The sequence below is a fragment of the Bufo bufo genome, chromosome 7, assembly GCF_905171765.1.
Source record: "Bufo bufo chromosome 7, aBufBuf1.1, whole genome shotgun sequence".
NCBI classification, from domain to species: Eukaryota; Metazoa; Chordata; class Amphibia; order Anura; family Bufonidae; genus Bufo; species Bufo bufo.
Window position 1 is genome coordinate 44,914,237 of NC_053395.1, and position 25,193 is coordinate 44,939,429.

Here is a 25,193-nt window from a genome sequence, read left to right on the forward strand (position 1 = left end):
GGAGAATATGCAGAACATTTGATTTCTGGGATTTGTTATCTTTGGCACAGGAACTATCCTGTAATCTGATATTGGACATTCTAAAGCCGGCAGTACATATTAGATGTGCACTGGCTGACCCCGTTGATTTTGGTGGGTTTGGACAATCATCCAATGTTTAGGGTGGCTCCACAACTCTCCCCAGGTGGCTGATGGGGGAGATAAGGATTAGGCACATTGGATTCAATTCCTCGATCCTTTTATCAGCAGGGAGATAAGCTGCTGCTAAAAGAGACTGACGGCAGCTTTCTCATCTCACCCCATTCACTACATATGCATGTGTGGCTGGGAGGATCAGGAGAAATAGCTATTGGCCAAACAAATGTTTTTCGCCAGTTTAAAGGTGCCCATACATCTTCAACAGCTCTTGGCCTAATGCTCGCTGAGTCAACAACTTTTTCACCCAAATCGCCATATGCATGTATGTGTCACGAGGGTGTCAAGAGCCACGTCTGACTCCGTTATACCCGGGGTCAGGAAGTCGCAGCGGGTGGCTGCGCGCTCTATGTACAAAGACAGTGCTGTTTCGTAATGGTAGCTTTCTGGGTTTGCCTTGCAATCCTTTTTGGCTCACTCAGGGATCCGTAGCTTCTCCTCAGCTGTTTCTTGTCCAGCACTTCTAACCTCCTTATATTCCCCTCTCCCACTTCTCTGGTTGCCAGATATAGAGCTTCCTGCCTGGACTTCTATACTGACCCACTGGAGCTGTGTAGCTGTGTTCCCTGGTTGTTGTTCCAGAACGTTACCCTCCGGATCCCTGTTGGGCCTTGGTGGTCTGCTGTTGTCGCCCACCTGGGATTATATGTTTGTCTGTATTGTCTGTCCTCTCCTTGGTGTTTTCCTCTTAGTGTCAGTGGTGCAGACTAGTGATCCCACCGCCCCGTTCACTACATAGGGCTCATCTTAGGGAAAGCCAGGGTTTAGGCACGTGATCGGCGTACGGGTGAGGAACCCGTCTAGGGACGTCAGGGCAGTCAGGTGCCAGCCGCAAGGTGAGTCAGGGGTCACCACCTTTCCCTCTCCCTTGGACAGGGCCTTCCCATTTCCCTCCCTTTGCGCGACGCCGGTCATTACAGTATGTTTGGTTTGGCTGCATACATGTGTCGCCAGTTGGAAAAGAGTAGTAAGCTGCTGGCAGACACCTCTAGCAGCAGCTCTCACCTGCAAACAAAAGGATCGGGCATTAAACCTTCAGCATGCCCAATCCTTTTTTCCCCCCAACATCACCTGTCGGTGGAGAGTCAGGAGGCCATGATACACTTCAGATTGCTCCCCCCAACATCACCAGGTTTGCCACCTTTTCAAATCTGTTTAATGTATACGTTAAACTGATGCCATACAGTGGCATCCTTCACCACAGAGTTCCATTATAAAAAAATACGTATACTTTTTTACCATTGTAAAAAAAAGTATAATTTTTTTTTTTACTGGACTCTGCATGATACAAGAAAGTGGTGTGCTGTGTTTTTGTGTCCTTTTTATTCTAACTTATATGTCAAACGGAGGCATAAAATGTGATGTGAACCCACTATTAACAGTTTCCATTCTCTGATAATATATACCTACATACAATGTAAACTGGTGTCCAAAGGAGGATCCTTAATGAGTACCATTTTGAAGGTACTTATGATAGTAATATTAAAGGGGTTGTCTCCCTTCAGCAAATGGCATTTATCATGTAGAGAAAGTTAATACCAGGCACTTCCTAATGTATTGTGATTGTCCATATCGCTTCCTTTGCTGGCTTGATGTATTTTTACATTGCATTATACACTGCTCGTATCCAGAGGTTACGACCACCCTGCAATCCAGCAGCAGTGGTCGTGCTTGCACACTATAGAAAAAAGTGCCGCTCTCTCTGGTGGCTGGGACCGCGGGAGTACACATACACTAGGCTGGTGCCTTTTACTATAGTGTGCAAGCACGACCACCGCTGCTGGATTGCAGGGTGGTCGTAATCATGGAAATGAGTAGTGTATAATGTGATAGAAAAATAAATCCAGCCAGCAAAGGAGGCAATATGGACAATCACAATACATTAGTAAGTGCCCCGTATTAACTATCTGCATGATAAATGCCACTTGTAGAAGTGAGACAACCCCTTTAATACTATCCTAGCCAGCACAAAGGCTTGGTAGTTAGCATTGGGCTCACAGGTTTTAATCTAACCTGTAGCGACATCTGTAGGGTGGGTGTATGATCTTTCTTTGCTTGTATGGGTTTCCGCTATGAACTCTGGGGCCCTTCCAAGCCGATTGGTCAAATGAAACCTCCAGATCTCACCTCTTATTGAGCTGCCTGTTTTCATCCACTTCAAACTGAACCAGACGATCCTTCAGCTTTTGGGCTCTGACACAGAGATCCTCATTGAGACACAATGCATCCAAACAGAACATGGCCAGAGGAACGGTAACATGCATAGATGCGATCTCCCCACGTAGCTGTGACAGGTTATTGATTTTCTGTGCAAAACAAATTAACCGGTACATGAAACTACTAATAAAGTACAACAGAGAAACATATGATATTGGCAGAGATTACAGAAAATAATCAAAACAATAATAATGTAAAGGTATCAAGTCTGCAAAAAAAGATATTTTATAGTACTTATGGTTGTCATGGTATTTCTACTATATTTCAAGAATACATACAAAACCCATATTTACTTGACATTCAAGTGACATCCTGTAAAACCGTTATACACACAAAGTGATTTGTGAATGTGAAGGTAAAACATTCTTTTTTTGTGTGTTTAAATTTACAGCTTGCATGTAAGTACTTTAAATGGGTCCCTTCTGTCCCATGACCATTATCAACGTTATGCCAGTCTCTCCTGCACGCTGTTATGTCAAAGCATATTGATAATGCACAGTGATGACACAGCATACAGCTAATGCTGCAGTGATGACACAGCACACAGATAATGCTGCAGTGATGACACAGCACACAGATAATGCACACAGTGATGACACAGCATACAGATAATACACACAGTAATGACACAGCATACAGATAATGCACACAGTGATGACACAGCACACAGATAATGCTGCAGTGATGACACAGCACACAGATAATGCACACAGTGATGACACAGCACACAGATAATACACACAGTAATGACACAGCATACAGATAATGCCGCAGTGATGACACAGCACACAGATAATACACACAGTAATGACACAGCACACAGATAATACCGCAGTGATGACACAGCATACAGATAATGCCGCAGTGATGACACAGCACACAGATAATACACACAGTAATGACACAGCACACAGATAATGCTGCAGTGATGACACAGCACACAGATAATACACACAGTGATGACACAGCACACAGATAATACACACAGTGATGACACAGCATACAGATAATGCTGCAGTGATGACACAGCGTACAGATGATGCTGCAGTGATGACACAGCATACAGATAATACACACAGTGATGACACAGCATACAGATAATGCACACAGTGATGACACAGCACACAGATAATGCTGCAGTGATGACACAGCACACAGATAATACACACAGTGATGACACAGCACACAGATAATGCCGCAGTGATGACACAGCATACAGATAATACACACAGTGATGACACAGCATACAGATAATGCACACAGTGATGACACAGCACACAGATAATGCCGCAGTGATGACACAGCACACAGATAATGCACACAGTGATGACACAGCATACAGATAATACACACAGTGATGACACAGCATACAGATAATGCTGCAGTGATGACACAGCATACAGATAATGCACACAGTGATGACACAGCACACAGATAATACCGCAGTGATGACACAGCATACAGATAATACACACAGTGATGACACAGCACACAGATAATGCACACAGTGATGACACAGCATACAGATAATGCTGCAGTGATGACACAGCACACAGATAATACACACAGTGATGACACAGCACACAGATAATGCTGCAGTGATGACACAGCACACAGATAATACACACAGTGATGACACAGCACACAGATAATACCGCAGTGATGACACAGCACACAGATAATACCGCAGTGATGACACAGCATACAGATAATACACACAGTGATGACACAGCACACAGATAATACACACAGTGATGACACAGCACACAGATAATGCACACAGTGATGACACAGCACACAGATAATGCTGCAGTGATGACACAGCGTACAGATGATGCTGCAGTGATGACACAGCATACAGATAATACACACAGTGATGACACAGCACACAGATAATGCTGCAGTGATGACACAGCACACAGATAATGCACACAGTGATGACACAGCACACAGATAATACACACAGTAATGACACAGCACACAGATAATGCTGCAGTGATGACACAGCGTACAGATGATGCTGCAGTGATGACACAGCATACAGATAATGCACACAGTGATGACACAGCACACAGATAATGCTGCAGTGATGACACAGCATACAGATAATGCACACAGTGATGACACAGCACACAGATAATACCGCAGTGATGACACAGCACACAGATAATGCTGCAGTGATGACACAGCACACAGATGATGCTGCAGTGATGACACAGCATACAGATAATGCACACAGTGATGACACAGCACACAGATAATGCTGCAGTGATGACACAGCACACAGATAATGCTGCAGTGATGACACAGCACACAGTGATGACACAGCACACAGATAATACACACAGTGATGACACAGCACACAGATAATGCCGCAGTGATGACACAGCACACAGATAATGCTGCAGTGATGACACAGCACACAGATAATACCGCAGTGATGACACAGCATACAGATAATGCTGCAGTGATGACACAGCACACAGATAATGCTGCAGTGATGACACAGCACACAGATAATACACACAGTGATGACCCAGCACACAGATAATACCGCAGTGATGACACAGCACACAGATAATACACACAGTGATGACACAGCATACAGATAATGCTGCAGTGATGACACAGCATACAGATAATGCACACAGTGATGACACAGCACACAGATAATGCTGCAGTGATGACACAGCGTACAGATAATGCTGCAGTGATGACACAGCACACAGATAATACACACAGTGATGACACAGCACACAGATAATGCTGCAGTGATGACACAGCACACAGATAATGCTGCAGTGATGACACAGCATACAGATAATACACACAGTGATGACACAGCACACAGATAATGCTGCAGTGATGACACAGCACACAGATAATACACACAGTGATGACACAGCGTACAGATAATGCTGCAGTGATGACACAGCACACAGATAATACACACAGTGATGACACAGCATACAGATAATGCCGCAGTGATGACACAGCACACAGATAATGCTGCAGTGATGACACAGCATACAGATAATGCTGCAGTGATGACACAGCACACAGATAATGCTGCAGTGATGACACAGCATACAGATAATACACACAGTGATGACACAGCACACAGATAATGCTGCAGTGATGACACAGCACACAGATAATACACACAGTGATGACACAGCACACAGATAATGCTGCAGTGATGACACAGCACACAGATAATGCTGCAGTGATGACACAGCACACAGATAATACCGCAGTGATGACACAGCATACAGATAATACCGCAGTGATGACACAGCACACAGATAATGCTGCAGTGATGACACAGCACACAGATAATGCTGCAGTGATGACACAGCATACAGATAATGCACGCAGTGATGACACAGCATACAGATAATGCACGCAGTGATGACACAGCATACAGATAATACACACAGTGATGACACAGCACACAGATAATACACACAGTAATGACACAGCATACAGATAATGCCGCAGTGATGACACAGCATACAGATAATGCACACAGTGATGACACAGCATACAGATATGCTGCAGTGATGACACAGCACACAGATAATGCTGCAGTGATGACACAGCACACAGATAATGCTGCAGTGATGACACAGCACACAGATAATGCTGCAGTGATGACACAGCACACAGATAATGCCGCAGTGATGACACAGCACACAGATAATGCCGCAGTGATGACACAGCACACAGATAATACACACAGTGATGACACAGCGTACAGATAATGCTGCAGTGATGACACAGCACACAGATAATGCTGCAGTGATGACACAGCATACAGATAATGCACACAGTGATGACACATCATACAGATAATACCGCAGTGATGATACAGCATACAGATAATGCACACAGTGATGACACAGCACACAGATAATGCCGCAGTGATGACACAGCACACAGATAATACACACAGTGATGACACAGCGTACAGATAATGCTGCAGTGATGACACAGCACACAGATAATGCTGCAGTGATGACACAGTGTACAGATAATGCTGCAGTGATGACACAGCACACAGATAATGCTGCAGTGATGACACAGCATACAGATAATGCTGCAGTGATGACACAGCACACAGATAATGCTGCAGTGATGACACAGCACACAGATAATGCTGCAGTGATGACACAGCACACAGATAATGCTGCAGTGATGACACAGCATACAGATAATGCTGCAGTGATGACACAGCATACAGATAATGCTGCAGTGATGACACAGCATACAGATAATGCTGCAGTGATGACACAGCACACAGATAATGCTGCAGTGATGACACAGCATACAGATAATGCTGCAGTGATGACACAGCACACAGATAATGCTGCAGTGATGACACAGCATACAGATAATGCTGCAGTGATGACACAGCACACAGATACAGTGCTGCCCATAATTATTCATACCCCTGGCAAATTTTGACTTAAAGTCCATTCACACGTCCGTAATTCTGTTCCGCACCTATCCATTTCTATAAGTGCTGCCCGGTTCCGGAATTGCGGACTCGCACTTCCGGGTCGGCAATTCCGTTCCCGAAAAAAATAGAACATGTCCTATTCTTGTCCGCAATTGCGAACAAGAATAGGCATTTTCTATTAAGTGCCGGCAATGTGCGGTCCGCAAAATGCAGAAACGCACATTGCCGGTGTCCGTGTTTTGCGGATCCACAGATCCGCAGAACACACACGGACGTGTGAATGGACCCTTATTCAACCAGCAAGTAATTTTTTGACGGGAAATGACATAGGTGTCTCCCAAAAGATAATAAGACGACGTACAAGAGGCATTATTGTGGAAAAAAACATCTCAGCTTTTATTTACATTTGAGCAAAAAGTGTCCAGTTGGCGTAAAAAAGGAGAAGCCTTCAACCCAAAGAACACCATCCCCACTGTCAAACATGGTGGTGGGAACCTAATGCTTTGGGGTGTTTTTCAGCCAATGGAATCACAGTAAACGGCACCATGAAAAAAGAGCAATACATGAGGATTCTCACTGACAACATCAGGCCGTCTGCAGAGAACCTTGGCCGTGGGCACCAGTGGAAATTTCAGCCAAGTCCAGATTTGAATCCAATTGAGAATCTGTGGAGGGAGCTAAAGATCAGGGTGATGGCAAGAAGACCCTCCAACCTGAAAGATTTGGAGCTCATTGCTAAAGATGAATGGGCAAAAATACCTGTGGAGACATGCAAAAAGCTGGTCTGCAATTATAGGAAGTGTTTGATTGCTGTAATAGCCAATAAAGGCTTTTCTATTGATTATTGAGAAGGGTATGAATAATTTGGACACTTTTTTCTCAAATGTAAATAAGAGCTGAGAAATGTTTTTTCCCCCACAATAATGCCTCTTGTACATCGTCTTATTATCTTTTGGGAGACACCGATGTCATTTCCCATCAAAAAATTACTTGCTGGTTGAATAAAAGTAACTTTAAGTCAAAATTTGCCAGGGGTATGAATAATTATGGGCAGCACTGTAATGCACACAGTGGTGATGACACAGCATACAAATAATACCGCAGTGATGACACAGCACACAGATAATACCGCAGTGATGACACAGCACACAGATAATACCGCAGTGATGACACAGCATACAGATAATACCGCAGTGATGACACAGCATACAAATAATACCGCAGTGATGACACAGCATACAGATAATACCGCAGTGATGACACAGCATACAAATAATACCGCAGTGATGACACAGCATACAGATAATACCGCAGTGATGACACAGCATACAAATAATACCGCAGTGATGACACAGCATACAGATAATACCGCAGTAATGACACAGCATACAGATAATACCACAGTAATGACACAGCACACAAATAATACCACAGTGATGACACAGTACTGGGATAATGCAATCAGCAAAGCTACAGCTTACTTATGAAAAAAAAATGTCACCATAGTTCGATAATGCGATATTGATGCCATAGTACAGTGATAATGTATCCAGCAATATCCCTGCAAAAAGATAATGCACACAGCTGGCATCATTCACAAAGTGATGTCACGGTGCTGAAATAATGTGTATGATGATGTCACAGTACAGGGATACTGCACATAATGATGTCACAGTACAGGGATACTGCACATAATAATGTCACAGTACAGGGATACTGCACATAATGATGTCACAGTACAGGGATACTGCACATAATGATGTCACAGTACAGGGATACTGCACATAATGATGTCACAGTACAGGGATACTGCACATAATGATGTCACAGTACAGGGATACTGCACATAATGATGTCACAGTACAGGGATACTGCACATAATGATGTCACAGTACAGGGATACTGCACATAATAATGTCACAGTACAGGGATACTGCACATAATAATGTCACAGTACAGGGATACTGCACATAATGATGTCACAGTACAGGGATACTGCACATAATGATGTCACAGTACAGGGATACTGCACATAATGATGTCACAGTACAGGGATACTGCACATAATGATGTCACAGTACAGGGATACTGCACATAATGATGTCACAGTACAGGAATACTGCACATAATGATGTCATAGTACAGGGATAAAGATCAGGGTGATGGCAAGAAGACCCTCCAACCTGAAAGATCTGGAGCTCATTGCTAAAGATGAATGGACAAAAATACCTGTGGAGACATGCAAAAAGCTGGTCTGCAATTATAGGAAGTGTTTGATTGCTGTAATAGCCAATAAAGGCTTTTCTATTGATTATTGAGAAGGGTATGAATAATTTTGGACTGGACACTTTTTGCTCAAATGTAAATAAAAGCTGAGAAATGTTTTTTTCCACAATAATGCCTCTTGTACATCGTCTTATTATCTTTTGGGAGACACCTATGTCATTTCCCGTCAAAAAATTACTTGCTGGTTGAATAAAAGTAACTTTAAGTGAAAATTAGCCAGGGGTACGAATAATTATGGGCAGCACTGTATCTGTTTACTGCATGTGTTTCTGTACTTTCAGTTCTGTGCAGTGTGAGAAGGAAAGCACTACTACCTGGAAACCATCAATAAGCATGATGTCAGGTAGTGTAAAAGGGAATGGGGCAAGACACTGCAACGCATTTCAGGGGCTATGCATCCTCCTTTATTGTGACAAAGGATGCATAGTCTCCCAAACGTGTTGCAGGAGTGTCTATCCCCGCAAATCTAATCTATTATGAATCCTAATTCTACATCAATGATTTAATGCAGCGAAATCAGAAACAGAATAGAAACCTTAACACACAGGATCCTTTTATTTCTCATTACCTTAGTGAAGGCCTGCAGTGAATGTTCCTCCTTAAGGAATCCCATAATATCTTGCTGAGCTTTCTTGTTCAAAAGATCGCTGTATTTTTTATAAACATTTAGGTACCTAAGGGAAGAGGAAGCCAGAAAGCCTAAGAAGCTGTTCAGCACTGCGGAAAAGTTGTTTCTCATGAAATATCCATCAGTATTTAAAGTTGAAGATACAATGCATTACATCTAACTATAGATAGATCGATAGATATGAGATACATAGATAGAAATGAGATAGATAGCTAGATAGCTAGATAGATCTGGGATGGATAGATAGATAGATAGATAGATATGAGATACATAGATAGATAGATAGATAGATATGAGATACATAGATAGATAGATAGGAGATACATAGATAGATAGATATTTGCTGTCCAGAAGAGGGCGCTATCATTCAGAGCCCATCTTCATAGCAGCAGTCCCAGCTCCTACCATCACAAAGCCTTGCTACACCAAGAAGCCCCAGAAAAACAAAGCACCCTGCAACAAGTCACCCAAACCCAGCCTGCCCAAGCCACCAACCAATATAGCCTGACAAAGGGCGAAATCCAGAGGACGATACACAAGTACAAAGAGGAGTATATTAGCGTCTGGAGGAACGACATAAGAACATCCCAGAAGCTGACAGTATACCAGAGCCTGCAAAGGGAGTACAAACTGGCCCCATATCTGGAGAAACTCCCCAATCCAAAAGCCCGACAGATCCTGAGCCGGTACAGACTGAGCGCCCACAGCCTGCTCATTGAATCCGGGCGTCACCGACAGAGGTACATGCCCAGGGAGAGCAGACTGTGCCAGCAGTGTGACCAGGAGGCCGTGGAGGATGAGGCTAAATTTCTTGCTGCGGTGCCCCAAATACTCAGCAGTGAGGGAGACTCACTTCAGGAGACTGTCTGATCTCTGCCCAGACTTCACCTCCATGGAGGAGGAAAAGAGACTCTCCATACTGCTGGGGGAAGAGGAGAACACAGCGGCCACAGCAGCACAATATATTACTGCCTGCCATAGACTGAGGGGAGCCTGATATACCATGGACTCCTATACCCCCACCCTGTATATGTCCCCATCCTCCAACCCTACCCAATTATTTTCCACTTGCTTTGGCAATGCTAAAATGTATTTAGTCCTGCCAATAAAGCTTATTTGATTTGATAGATAGATAGATAGATAGATAGATAGATAGATAGATAGATAGATAGATAGATATGAGATAGATAGATAGATAGATAGATAGATAGAAGATAGATAGATAGATAGATAGATAGATAGATAGATAGATAGATAGATAGATAGATAGATAAAGCTGCAGAGTGATATGTACTTTTGTGGGCCGACTGTGTTCAGGTTAAAGATGTCTCTGGTCTTGTTGATGAAGCCGCACACTAAGGATTCCTCCTGTTTTACAGAGATGAGGGTGAGGTTCTCTGTTTGAAGATCTGGAAAAAGCTCAACTTCAACCTGTAAAGTGAAGATCAGATCTTTATTTAAGTGAATGAATGAAGAGCCTTGCACGTCCCTTGATGTGGTAAGTATCTAGCACAGCATGATATCACACAGTTCACTCCCGTCACCCTGCCGATCATCTGTTTGAAGAGGTGAGCTCTGTGGTTTCTTCATAGCTTACTAAACACAGCGCCGTACATTGGATAGTGGCTGTTCTTGGTATTGCAGCTCAGTCTCAATCACTTGAATGGGGCTGAGCGGCTCCTAGCCAACGTGACAGATGTATGGTGAGGTCACTGGACTAGGAAAAGGCTCACAGAGTGCTGTGGCCTCTTAGAACAGGTGATTGGCAGGGGTTCCAGGACCAATCTGATATTGGTGACCTGTCCTGAGGATAGGCCATCACTATCAAATTCCTTGCTTAACCCCTTTAACAGTGACATTGCCTGGGTAGTAGTCTGCCAGCAGCTTAATGCTGTGAGAAAACAGTCCCCAATGTCAGAGATGATTGATACACATGCATGCTCAGCTCATGAGAAGAGAGGAGGAAGCTGCTGCTGGTCGCCTCTGTAGATGGCTTATCCCCAATGAGAACTGAAGGATCAGTCATGTGAAATACAACAGCCCTACCAACATCTGCTGTCAGGATAAGAGACCCCCTATACACAATAGCTAAACCCTCAGGATCATCCCAGAACCTTTAGGCCTCTTTCAGACGGGCGTTGCGGGAAAATGTGCGGGTGCGTTACGGGAACACCCGCGATTTTTCCGCGCAAGTGCAAAACATTGTAATGCGTTTTGCACTCGCGTGAGAAAAATCGCGCATGTTTGGTACCCAAACCCGAACTTCTTCACAGAAGTTCGGGCTTGGGATCGGTGTTCTGTAGATTGAATTATTTTCCCTTATAAAATGGTTATAAGGGAAAATAATAGCATTCTGAATACAGAATGCATAGTAAACTAGCGCTGGAGGGGTTAAAAAAATAAAATAAAATTTAACTCACCTTAATCCACTTGATCGCGTAGCCCGGCATCTCCTTCTGGCTTCATCTGATCTCTGTGCAGCAACAGGACCTGTGGTGACGTCATTCCGGTCATCACATGATCCATCACCATGGTAAAAGATCATGTGATGTATCATGTGATGACCGAAGTGACGTCACCACAGGTCCTGTTGCTGCACAGAGATCATATGAAGACAGAAGGAGATGCCGGGCTACGCGATCAAGTGGATTAAGGTGAGTTAAATTATTTTTTATTTATTTTTTTAACCCCTCCAGCGATGTTTTACTATGCATTCTGTATTCAGAATGCTATTATTTTCCCTTATAACCATGTTATAAGGGGAAATAATAATGATCGGGTCTCCATCCCGATTGTCACCTAGCAACCATGCGTGAAAATCGCACCGCATCCGCACTTGCTTGCGGATGCTTGCGATTTTCACGCAACCCCATTCATTTCTACGGGGCCTGCGTTGCGTGAAAAACGCAGAATATAGAGCATGCTGCGATTTTCACGCAACGCACAAGTGATGCGTGAAAATCACCGCTCATGTGAACAGCCCCATAGAAATGAATGGGTCGGTATTCAGTGCGGGTGCAATACGTTCACCTCACGCATCGCATCCGCGCGGAATACTCGCCCGTGTGAAAGGGGCCTTAGAGTATGTTCACACAATGGATTCCCTACAAATAGTTTTTCCCTGGGTTTTTTTTTAAACGCTTTTTTTTTAACCAAGGAGTGTTCAATATAAAGCTGTATCTCAAGTTTGTGGATTTTGGTGCGGATCCGCGCCAAAAAACAAGAAGAAAACTTACAAAAAAAACGCATGGACACGTGAAGCTGTTTTATAATGCTTCCCATTAATTTCAATTAGAGAATCAGCACAGATTCTGCTTCTGTTTTCCACACTTTCTTTTCCATGTGAAAAAAAAAGCAAGTGCCGCTTCCCACTGAAATGAATGGGAGGCTGTTTTGAGTCGTTATTTGGAGCTCATTTTGAGGAGGAATCGCTCCAAAATCAGTGCCAAAAACTCTGTGTGAACTGGCCCCTACTGTCTATAAAGTGGGTGAGATGATGAGATACCGCTTTCATAAAGCATCATTTCTAATCATCATTCATGGGGTCAGAAGGTAAACCTGCTCCCCCCACCCCCGAAGCAGGCATTTCTCTACACCACATACTTTAGGAAGTCCTTCTGCGCTCCTGATAATCTCTTGGAAGCAGCGTTTTATTAGGCTCCAGCATTCCTCCAGAACGGGCTCAAAGGCGATTTTTGGTTCTTCAACCTTAAGCTTGATTATGAGAATTTGTGGAGTGAAGAATTTCATCTCGTCGTACATCTCTCCAAAATCATTGCCATCCTGGGGAAAACACAACAGGAAGGTTATATACCGATAGTAACGTAGTAATATATCTAGGATAAACCAAGATAAAGGATGAAGACATCAGTAATAATTTATGCTCGCTCCCATAATGCCGTAGGGCAGCGTTCCCCAACCAGCCTGCATATGGTTTCCCAGCTGGTGACTGCTCTAAATACTATAATCTTGTGGCCCCAGGGATAATATTATTAATGAAACCTGTCACTGGATTCAAAACCATATCTAAATGTTGACAGGGACCTTCCAGCTCTCCTACATTGTGTCGTTCCTCAATTATAGCTCTTGGAAATACATAAACTGACAACTGAATGTTACTACTCTCCTTGTCAAGGGTGTGTCCGTATACAGTCCAAGGGTACATTATCGTATCCGCAGACAGCGGATCTGCAAAATATGGATACCAGCCGTGTGCGTCCCGTATTTTCCGGGGCCCTAATAAAGAACTGCCTATTCTTGTCCACAATAATAGGACATGTTCTGTCATTTGTGGCCCAGCCGCACGGATGCGGAAAGCGCATGGATGACGTCTGTGTGCTGTGCAAATTTTTCGTTGCCCCATATAAATGAATGGGTCCACGTGCGATTCGCAAAAAATGCTAATCCGATGTGGGACGAAAATACGGTCATGTGAATGTGGCCTTATGATGTTTTCTTACCTGCTATTTCGATGCAGTTTTGAAAGCCAATGCCAGAAGTGGATCACAAAGGGAGGGCAAGCATATAGGAACGACACAGCTCCATTTTTAACCTTTTGTTTGCCGCCGCACTACTATATACACCTTTGCAGTAAGCTCTTAACCGCAGCCTGACATATAAACGCGTTGGGTTACACTGCAATCAGCCGGTGGCTTGTTAAGCTGCAGATCGTTGTGACCGCGCAGTCATTAGACAGACGTGGTCACAGTAATGAGCCCGGAGATCGGGTAAACTGGTCTCCCTGCGTGGGGAATGCTCTTGTGGTGTGAGAGCATCTGCTGCTGGCTATAAAATTAACTATGAACCTGCAGTCTCTGAATTAACTCCTGACTGTGGCAGGAAGGGGTTAATTCACTTTTTTTCATAAAATGTATAAAAAAATTATAATAAAACAATTACATAAAAAATAGAAAAAGAAATAAAAAAAATAAAAGTTATAGCTACAGTTACTAGTTTTAGCAATAGTATAGCAGACTATGGGTAAGGGATACAAACACACAGACATTTTTTTTTAGAAAGGGTTTGTCTTGAAATCTTTTGTAACAGTTAAAAAAAATTATGAAAGGAAAAATATACGGTATATTTTTAAATAATTTTCAGTTTTTCCCAAATTTTTTATTTTTTATTATATCTGTCACAGTGCCCTGTGAAAAATAATATCAAATACTGTATTTTCCTGCGTATAAGACTACTTTTTAACACATGAAAATCTTCTCAAAAGTTGGGGGTCGTCTTATATGCCGGTATACGGCGTGCTGAAACTTACTTCCTAGCCGGTCTGGAGAAGGTGTCCTTCTCCAGCTTCAGGGACAGGCGCCCTCTAGCTGAGCCACCGTGCGCTGCATCCCGGCCAGCCGCTCCTGAAGCAGCCCCCGCTCCCTGCTCTCAGTGGTTTTCTCATGCCGGCAGTATCACATTGCGTACTACCGCTCAGATCGTCTTGAAGACAGAGAGGGCTGGACAGGCAGGGAGAGCTGACCCGCCCAATCCAAGCAGGCTTTGTATGCAGTGTGCACAGAAAATACCGGTACATCGCTTGCCGTAATTGGCTGGTTGTTGTATACTGGGTTGGATTGGCGATTCTGAGGGAAGGCAGGGGGAAGCAGGAGCATCTGCACTTCAGCCAATTCTAATGTTGGAACGGCGAATTTCTAATGAAGTTTGGTGTGCATCTTATCTGTGGTGAAAAAACAGAGTCTATCTGGGGAGCAGATACATGTGGTGGTGAATACAGTACAGCACCAGTATCTGTACATAGAAACATAGAATGTGTTGGCAGATAAGAACCATTTGGCCCATCTAGTCTGCCCAATATACTGAATACTATGAATAGCCCCTGGCCCTATCTTATATGAAGGATAGCCTTATGCCTATCCCATGCATGCTTAAACTCCTTCACTGTATTTGCAGCTGCCACTTCTGCAGGAAGGCTATTCCATGCATCCACTACTCTCTCAGTAAAGTAATACTTCCTGATATTACTTTTAAACCTTTGCCCTAATTTAAAACTATGTCCTCTTGTGGTAGTTTTTCTTCTTTTAAATATTCTCTCCTCTTTTACCTTGTTGATTCCCTTTATGTATTTAAAAGTTTCTATCATATCCCCTCTGTCTCGTCTTTCTTCCAAGCTATACATGTTAAGGTCCTTTAATCTTTCCTGGTAAGTTTTATCCTGCAATCCATGTACTAGTTTAGTAGCTCTTCTCTGAACTCTCTCCAAAGTATCTATATCCTTCTGGAGATATGGTCTCCAGCACTGCGCACAATACTCCAAATGAGGTCTCACTAGTGCTCTGTAGAGCGGCATGAGCACCTCCCTCTTTCTACTGGTAATGCCTCTCCCTATACACCCAAGCATTCTGCTAGCATTTCCTGCTGCTCTATGACATTGTCTGCCTACCTTTAAGTCTTCTGAAATAATGACCCCTAAATCGCTTTCCTCTGATACTGAGGTTAGGACTGTATCACAGATTTTATATTCTGCTCTTGGGTTTTTACGCCCCAGGTGCATTATCTTGCACTTATCAACATTAAATTTTAGTTGCCAGATTTTTGACCATTCCTCTAGTTTTCCTAAGTCCTTTTCCATTTGGTGTATCCCTCCAGGAACATCAACCCTGTTACAAATCTTTGTGTCATCAGCAAAAAGACACACCTTACCATCGAGGCCTTCTGCAATTTCGCTGATAAAGATATTAAACAATATGGGTCCCAGAACAGATCCCTGAGGTACCCCACTGGTAACAAGACCTTGGTCTGAATATACTCCATTGACTACAACCCTGTTTTGCCTGTCCCTCAGCCACTGCCTAATCCATTCAACAATATGGGAGTCCAAGCCCAAAGACTGCACTTTATTGATAAGCTTTCTATGTGGGACAGTATCAAAAGCCTTACTAAAGTCTAGATAAGCGATGTCTACTGCACCTCCGCCATCTATTATTTTAGTCACCCAATCAAAAAAATCAATAAGATTAGTTTGACATGATCTCCCTGAAGTAAACCCATGCTGTTTTTCATCTTTCAATCCATGGGATTTTAGATGTTCCACAATCCTCTCCTTAAGTATGGTTTCCATTAATTTCCCCACTATTGATGTCAGGCTTACTGGCCTATAGTTGCCCGATTCCTCCCTACTACCTTTCTTGTGAATGGGCACAACATTTGCTAATTTCCAATCTTCTGGGACGACTCCTGTTGCCAGCGATTGGTTAAATAAATCTGTTAATGGTTTTGCTAGTTCACCGCTTCGCTCTTTTAATAGCTTTGGGTGTATCCCATCAGGCCCCTGTGACTTATTTGTATTAATTTTAGACAGTTGACTTAGAACCTCTTCCTCTGTAAAGACACATGCATCAAAAGATTCATTAGTCTTCTTTCCTAACTGAGGTCCTTCTCCTTCATCTTCCTTTGTAAAAACTGAACAGAAGTATTCATTGAGGCAGTCAGCTAGTTCTTTATCTTCTTCCATATACCTTCCTTTTGTTTTTAATTTGGTAATTCCTTGTTTTAGTTTCCTTTTTTCATTTATGTATCTGAAGAATGTCTTATCGCCTTTTTTCCCTGACTGAGCTAATTTCTCTTCTGCCTGTGCTTTGGAAGCTCTTATAACTTGTTTGGCCTCTCTCTGCCTAATCTTATAAATTTGTCTGTCATCCTCGTTTTTGTTTTTTTTATGATTCCTAAATGCTATCTTTTTGTTTTTAATGATTTTAATACAGTACAGTACAGCACCAGTATCTGTACATACAGTACAGCACCAGTATCTGTACATACAGTACAGCACCAGTATCTGTACATACAGTACAGCACCAGTATCTGTACATACAGTACAGCACCAGTATCTGTACATACAGTACAGCACCAGTATCTGTACATACAGTACAGCACCAGTATCTGTACATACAGTACAGCACCAGTATCTGTACATACAGTACAGCACCAGTATCTGTACATACAGTACAGCACCAGTATCTGTACATACAGTACAGCACCAGTATCTGTACATACAGTACAGCACCAGTATCTGTACATACAGTACAGCACCAGTATCTGTACATACAGTACAGCACCAGTATCTGTACCAGTTCATACAGTACAGCACCAGTACATACAGTACAGTATACAAATGGCTAACAGTCAAGACCCCATCACGGCTCTACCAGCAAGAAGAAAGAAATATGAAGCCAGTTTCAAACTTAAAGTTGTAAACTTTGCCATGGAACATAATAACTGCGCTGCTGCAAGACAATATGGAGTAACAGAAAAGATGGTTCGGGACTGCAAAGCAAATGAAAAAGCATTAAAGAGTATGCCAAGGGGTAAGTGTGCATTAAGAAGAGGCACCCCACATTGGCCAGAACTCGAAAAACATGTAGCAGACATAGTGAATGAGCATCGCCAAAACAGTTATGTAGTGACACGAAATAAAATACGTTTGTTTGCACTTCAGTGGGCCAAATCTAACCCAGATCACGGCAACAGATTTAAGGCCACTGTATCCTGGTGTACTAGAGTCTTGGAAAGGCATAATATGGTACTGAGGCAAAAGACGAAAATTGCACAACAATTACCTGCAGATCTTGATGCCAAAGTAAATAGCGTTAGAGGGGTAGTCTTATACGGCGAGTATACCCCAAACCCTATATTTTAACTGGAAAAGTTGGGGGTCGTCTTATACGCCGCAAAATACGGTATATATAGGCTGGCTCAGAAATTTATTCGTTATTTGCAGTTAAAACAGAAAAATTGGCCTGGTGAGGAAGGGGTTAAACACTCCGGTAATGAATTGGTTAATCTACTCCTTGTTTTGGCATAAAAAAAAACAGAGCACACGTGGGAAGACACTAATGTAGTATAGTGAGATATCCCAATGACAAGTGCACAACGGAACCGGGACGGATCCGTTCTGCAGCCCATAGACTTCTATTATGACGGAATGAATAACGGAATACATCTAAAGGCATTCTGTTATGCATTCCGTCATAGAATTGCGTTATGGTCCGTGGTAACGGAATCCATAACGCAATTCTGCTTTTACCAGTAAACGAATCACAAACAAATTTCATAAGCGGAAATTCGCTCATCTCTGGTGGTAATAACCAAATGTTTTTCATACTTTGCCAAGAGGAATAACATATAAAAATATATCAATAGGATATGCCATAAATGTCCGATAAGTGTGGGTCTCAACTCCAGAACCTGCTCTTATCTCCTGGGTCCCACTGTGAATGGAGAGCAAGCCACGTATGCAAATCCTTCTCCATTGACTACTATGTGACTTCCAAAAATAGGCAAGTGCCGTCTCCCCTATTTCTGGAAGCCCCATAGTGGTGAATGGAGGGGTGGCTGAGAATGCGCAATGTTTTCTCCATTCACTGTTATAGGGCAGAAAATCCACAGCAGAGAATGCAGAGGACACCGTACATGCTCTGCATTCTCATAATTCACAGCAGTGCCCCTTTCTAGAGATAAAGTCCTAGAGGTGGGACCCACACCAATCAGATATTTATGGCATATCTTATTAATACCATGAAGGCCGACCACGTAACTGGGCGAGGGAAGCCAAGCGTGGAACTTCTTTCTCTTCCCGATGTAAAAACACAGCGTTTTCATGCAGCCATCACTAGGGGGAGCTCAGGGCAAACAGATGATTACAGTATAACTGTATAAATTCCTATGCACTGAGCTCCCCCTGGTGGTGGCTGCGGGCACACAGCTTTGTAATAGAATAGGATGCAGGAGATTTATCAATGTGTTTATGTCAGATTAGAAAGAGCTCAATATTTATGAAGCACCTGTTCTACTTGTTCTGACAAAGAAGTTGGATAAAGTTTAATAAAAAAAAAATTATAAAATTTCTTTCCACTTAATAAAAAAACCAAATTCATTGGAAATCTGGGATGTGGAGCCTTGAATTCTGCATTGCATGGGAGTGATTGACGGACGTGTACGGGGAAACTGAATGGGGCAGGAGCCCATACTAAGGTTTTCTATGGGGCTCCACGAGATCTGTGAACGCTCCTGCAATATGCCATAACTGTCCAGAGGGGACAACCCCTTTAAACGACGTATCTGGTAAACAGTCTGTAATACACTTTCATTATACCACTACAGGAGCGTTTGTGTTGTAATCGGCTTATCAGACCTATGTTAGGGTTCAGAGAAATACATATAAATGCTCTTTCTCTGTTATCTCAGCTCCTCTCGGTGAATGCAATTCTCCATAAATAATTTTAAGGATCACTGAACACGATGAACTGGATTTTCAGCGGTTATGTGTTTTTTATGGAAGAGAACAGAGGGCGCATAACATATACTATTTTTTTATATAAAGACAACACATCTACTGAAAAAGAGATTAGTCAAATAAAATGGTGGCTGCAGAAGCCATTTATCTGCATAGTGGAAGATGCAGAATTCAGTCGATGAATAAATGACCCCCATGCCCCTAAACCTGGCTGAAGGATAGGGTATGAATTACATCATTCAGCTGACTGCTTAGTTTTCCTTTGGACCCATCCAAATATTCTCCACTGGACTGACATATAGACTCTGAATTGGCAACTTTGGGGCATTATCATTTATGATATGTCGATGTTCCTTCATGCTTGGGTCACTATCTTGCTTAAAAAACATCTAAGACCTGTCTTGAAGACAAAAAGCGGGTTTCCCTCCCGTATGGATTTAGCTAAATCCATTTTACCCTTTACCTTTACAAGTATTTCTAGGGCATAAAAAATACATATTTCAAAGGCACCAACTAGCACCCAACATAGAGCAGTAAATGCCCAGTAACACTCTCATGCCACGCTTCTGGCCTGTCCGCTATTCCTCTCATGTATTCTCATACGGTGCTTTTTGGGACAGAGGGGTAGCTAGGCATTTGGTCACCTACATAAACACACACCTAGAATTAAAGGGGTAGTGCAGGGGTTTTATACTGGAGTCTGACAACTGGCACCCCAGCTCCATGTGAGCGCTACCTCCTCTTCATTACACAACACGTTCTCTCCCATGTAGCGGTGGTGTAGTGCAATTGCAAGTACTTGCTCCATTCAAGTGATCCGATGACCGGCAGTGTAATGAACAGCAAGTAGCGCTCGCATGGACCCCCACCAATCAGATATTAATGACCTATCCTGAGGATAGGTCATCAATACAAACAGGCTGCACAACCCCTTTAAATGTGTCGCCTCCATGAAATGTAACGTGATATACATAGCGCTATACTGCACACACACGTAGTACTTCTATCCGGCCAACAAACACAGTACCACTAGACTACATACTGTGAGACAGTAACAGGAAAAGTGATAACTTGGGCTATTTAGGTGTAAGGTGTGCACTAGAGAGGGGCAGCCATCTGAGGAGACAGAACCTGTCTGGGAGGACTGTTACTGTGATTGCTATGCTCAAAGTGGACATTTACTCCTGGCGTGAGGTTACACATGTTAACGTATTTTGCTTGAGTAGTTGGAAGAAAGCCACTTTTATAGTCAGGGAAAATTACATGTTTAGAGCTCGGCAGAGCAGCAGCTGATTTGTGTTTTCGCCCTGAATGTAAAAGCTAAGCATTCTGCAACACAAAATAAAGAACAGGCAAAACCCTGCATTCACCTAAATCTTTCTATAGCGCCACCTGCTGTTTGCCCTTTCTCTAAATTCAGCTCACTGAGGAGGAAGCACATGCTCAACTCCAACATTCAACTGCCACCAGCTGCAACAGAAAGGACACGCCCTGAGAAAGCACAACACCCTCTGAAATAAATCAAGACGAGCAATTGGAGCAATGAATGGGGGGGGGGGGGGGGGGATCTTTAAATCCGTGTGAGATACAGGGCTGGTATAAAGGCTATGTACACCTCCGGAGGTAATTTTTTATGATTGCATTTTACTCAATTTCGGCTAAAAATCTTTTTTTTCAATTGGTCTTTATTAAAAAATATTCTGCAGTTCTGCCACAAAGGGGTAACTGTTTTTCTAGCTGTGAGAATTGTACTTTTTACTTTAGCTTTGTGCTCGTCATCTAATAAACCTTAGCAGTAAATTACTAAGATAAGAACTGAGCTAAAATGAGTGTTTATAAGGTCAGAGATCAGAGATAAGGAGCCCATCAAGTGAGCTGGCTGACGGAGCACAGAGACAATTCAGATCCTGCTACTAGAGAAACTCAGCCCTCTACGGAGAAAAGAGCTCCATAGTACAATGCAATAATTAAAAAAAATTGCCCCCAAAGGTGTACATAGCCTACACGTTTGTTAGACAGAGGTAGTCATGTACTATATGATGTCTGATGATTTTCATTTTTTACCTTACACATGGGATAACCCCTTTAAAGAAACAGAAGCAGGAGAGGGAGGGGAAAGGAAGACTCACTTCTCTACATCCATACATGTTTGTGCCAGGGGCAAATACCCTGAAAGCTATAAAGCCCCCCCCCCCCCCCCCCCTCCCAAATTACGCCTTTGTTTAGAAATCTAATTTTGCATCACTCTATTCTCATCTGATATTTCTTTCTTTTCTTGTTGTTTTAAGTTTAAATATTGAAAATATTTCAATGCATGTCTCGATAAGACATAAAAGCAGTTTATATAATGGGTAGAAATTATGGTATCGCCAGACTGTACCTGCGAAGGCGTATTACAGCTCACTACAACCTGAAGGCTGCTACCCTGGTATACATAAGGCCTTGAAATACCTTTTGGGAATTACATGTATATCACTTCTAAACAATGCAATGTTTCATATGCTAATCATATAATTATCTTTCTAAGAATCAGGAAAATCAGCATGAAAACTACCACCTCCAACATGCCCTTTATGGTAAGACTGGCCTAAAACACAAATCAATAACTAGCCACACTTTTATGCACTCATTAGAGGCACAAGATGTAACTCAATAAATGAACAGGCACCAATTAGGCTGATGCAAAAATATCCATTAGCGCAGTAAGGAAAGTTCTTTTCTTCTACCTACATCATGTAATTATTAGTATTACCCACTTTTTTCTGATCCAGTCACTGCTTAAACAGTGAGGCTAATGGCCCAAAGATGCTGTATATTATAATCTATGGTTTATAAACTCCTACGGCTGCAGGGAAGTCAGCAAAGAGGATGCTCGAAATGCATAATGAAGACTAGAGGAACATAAAGAAGTGATGAGTGACCTTGACCGTGAATCTGGAGGTAGTGCACCCATCTGCTTACCCGCGGTGCTTAAAGCAAGGTGCATCATTATCCTAATTACCTTGTGTATTGTGAAAAAAGCCAGCAAATCCTGGAGTGAATTAATGACCATCCCACGCAGCTGCAGGGACATCAGAGAGGAAATACAAGCAAAAAACTCTTGAACCTGAATGGTGGAGTCGTTCTCATTTCGAGGGACTAAATGAATCCACTTATCCTTCTCAGATTTAAAAAGTGAAGCACAAAGTGGTATCCATCTGCAATTACCAGGAAAAAAAACGGGATCAAAAGTGAAAATAAAAAAATCATATACATGAAAATGAAGGCATAACTGTATTCTACATGTTCATAGCCACATATTTACTATGCATGTGTTGCCTCTGTCATTTATTTATATGGCTGAATGGTTGTGACCTGGTAGTATGCTATGAGAAGATACTGTTGGCTTGTGTTCATATTTTTGGAAAGTTGACATCCCCCTCAGGTATATATTAAAGGGCTTCTGTCAGCAGGTTTGTACCCATGAAACTGGATTACCTGTTGCATGTGTGCTTGGCAGCTGATGGCATCTGTGTTGGTCCCATGTTCATATGTGCCCGCGTGACTGAGAAAAATGATGTTTTAATATATGCAAATGAGCCTCTAGGAGCAATGGGGGGCGTTGCCGTTACACCTAGAGGCTCTGCTCTCCCTGCAACTTCCGTGCCCTCTCCACTTTGTTTGACAGGGCCGGGCAGTGAAAACGTCATAATGGATGGTCTTGTCAAAGTTGAGAGGGTGAGGCAGTTGCAGAGAGAGCAGAGCCTCTAGGAGTAACAGCAACGCCCCCATTGCTCCTAGAGGCTCATTTGCATACATGAAATCATTTCTCAGCAATGCGGGCACATATGAACATGGGACCGACACAGATGCCTTCAGCTGCCAAGCGCACGTGTAACAGGTCAGCCAGTGTCATAGAGACAAATCATAGCGTCACCTGTGATGCTAGGGAGGCTCGTCCCCGTCCCCGCCTGCCATTGGCTGCGACACCGGATGTTTTCATCCATACACGGGGAGAAGCAGCGGCGGCGGTGCGGGGATCAGGAGCGGCGCAGGGAGCCAGGTAAGTAGATTCAGCGTGAGGGGCCCGGGCATATGGGAGACATTTTTTTGTCTCAGATAACCCCTTTAATTAATAAAGTATATTAGAAAAAGTTTTATTAGGGGATTAGAGACATCATATTAAAATGTAATACAAAGGTTTAGTTACTCTTTAATGATAAGTAGGTAACTGGCAACATCTTTCTTATTAAAGGTTGTGAGAAGGAACCTTTTCCGGACACACACACAGCTCACCAGATACCTACATCATGTCATTTTCTTATTATTATTGGATGGACCTTACTTGTAAATCATGCATTGGGCGGTTACACAAATCCCTGTGCCAGTCTGCTATGGAAAGAAGGATACCATATGTGGGTTCTGGGTGCCGGGGTATGGGTGTCAGAAAGCCACTCTACCTTGACTAGGGTATTAAGATACAAGGCTTTATGTGTAGGAAAGTCTACTCTGCTGCCCAAGTCTGTGTTTGAAGTTCACGTGCAAAAAGACTTATTCCAAACAATCTAAATGAAATTCCATTCCCTGTACTTGTTACTGCCTCCAGAATCCATTGTACTTCCATTAAGGTGCACGACGTAACTAACACTGAGAAGTGACACTTCTCTACGCTACATGGGTTATAATCACCTTGAATGAAGTGGCATGGGTTACTTTCGCTGCTAGCAGCAGGATCAAAGACCAGGAGTAATAGAGTTCAGCCGTGTTGAATGTAATTGCTGGCTAATAACTACCATTAGCTGTATGGATATATACACTATCAAAGCTGCCCACACTTAAGGGACAATGAAATTACCTATTACGCAATATGGTGCGGGCTTCTAGGCAATGCTTCTGAACCAGTTCTTCAAATTCAGCAGGGAGCAGGGGTAAGCTGCCAGACAGCATTTCTTTTGTCCGCACGAATCTCAAGTCGCCAAACCTAGAATATAATACGGAGACACGGTTCTATATTCTGCATGAAAGGATTGGAGATGAAGCGCTATCGGTCAAACAACAAAATCTCAGATGTGACGACCCAGCTTTTATTTTCCAAACAGAAAAGCTTTCACGTAACTTCAATCACTTCGGGAACAGCACCTCACCTAGTATTTACCATCCTAACCATAAAGACGCAA

General features: G+C 42.8%; 1 protein-coding gene across 1 annotated transcript in view; it reads right to left on the minus strand.

The window, feature by feature from the left end:
- Positions 1 to 25,193, minus strand: part of DNAH3 (dynein axonemal heavy chain 3) — a 348,463-nt gene that overhangs the window by 222,562 nt on the left and 100,708 nt on the right. Inside the window, 6 exon segments of the mRNA XM_040440318.1 lie at positions 2,323 to 2,501; positions 9,729 to 9,834; positions 11,083 to 11,219; positions 13,392 to 13,571; positions 23,039 to 23,234; positions 24,872 to 24,997. Coding sequence (XP_040296252.1) covers positions 2,323 to 2,501; positions 9,729 to 9,834; positions 11,083 to 11,219; positions 13,392 to 13,571; positions 23,039 to 23,234; positions 24,872 to 24,997 — 924 coding nt within the window.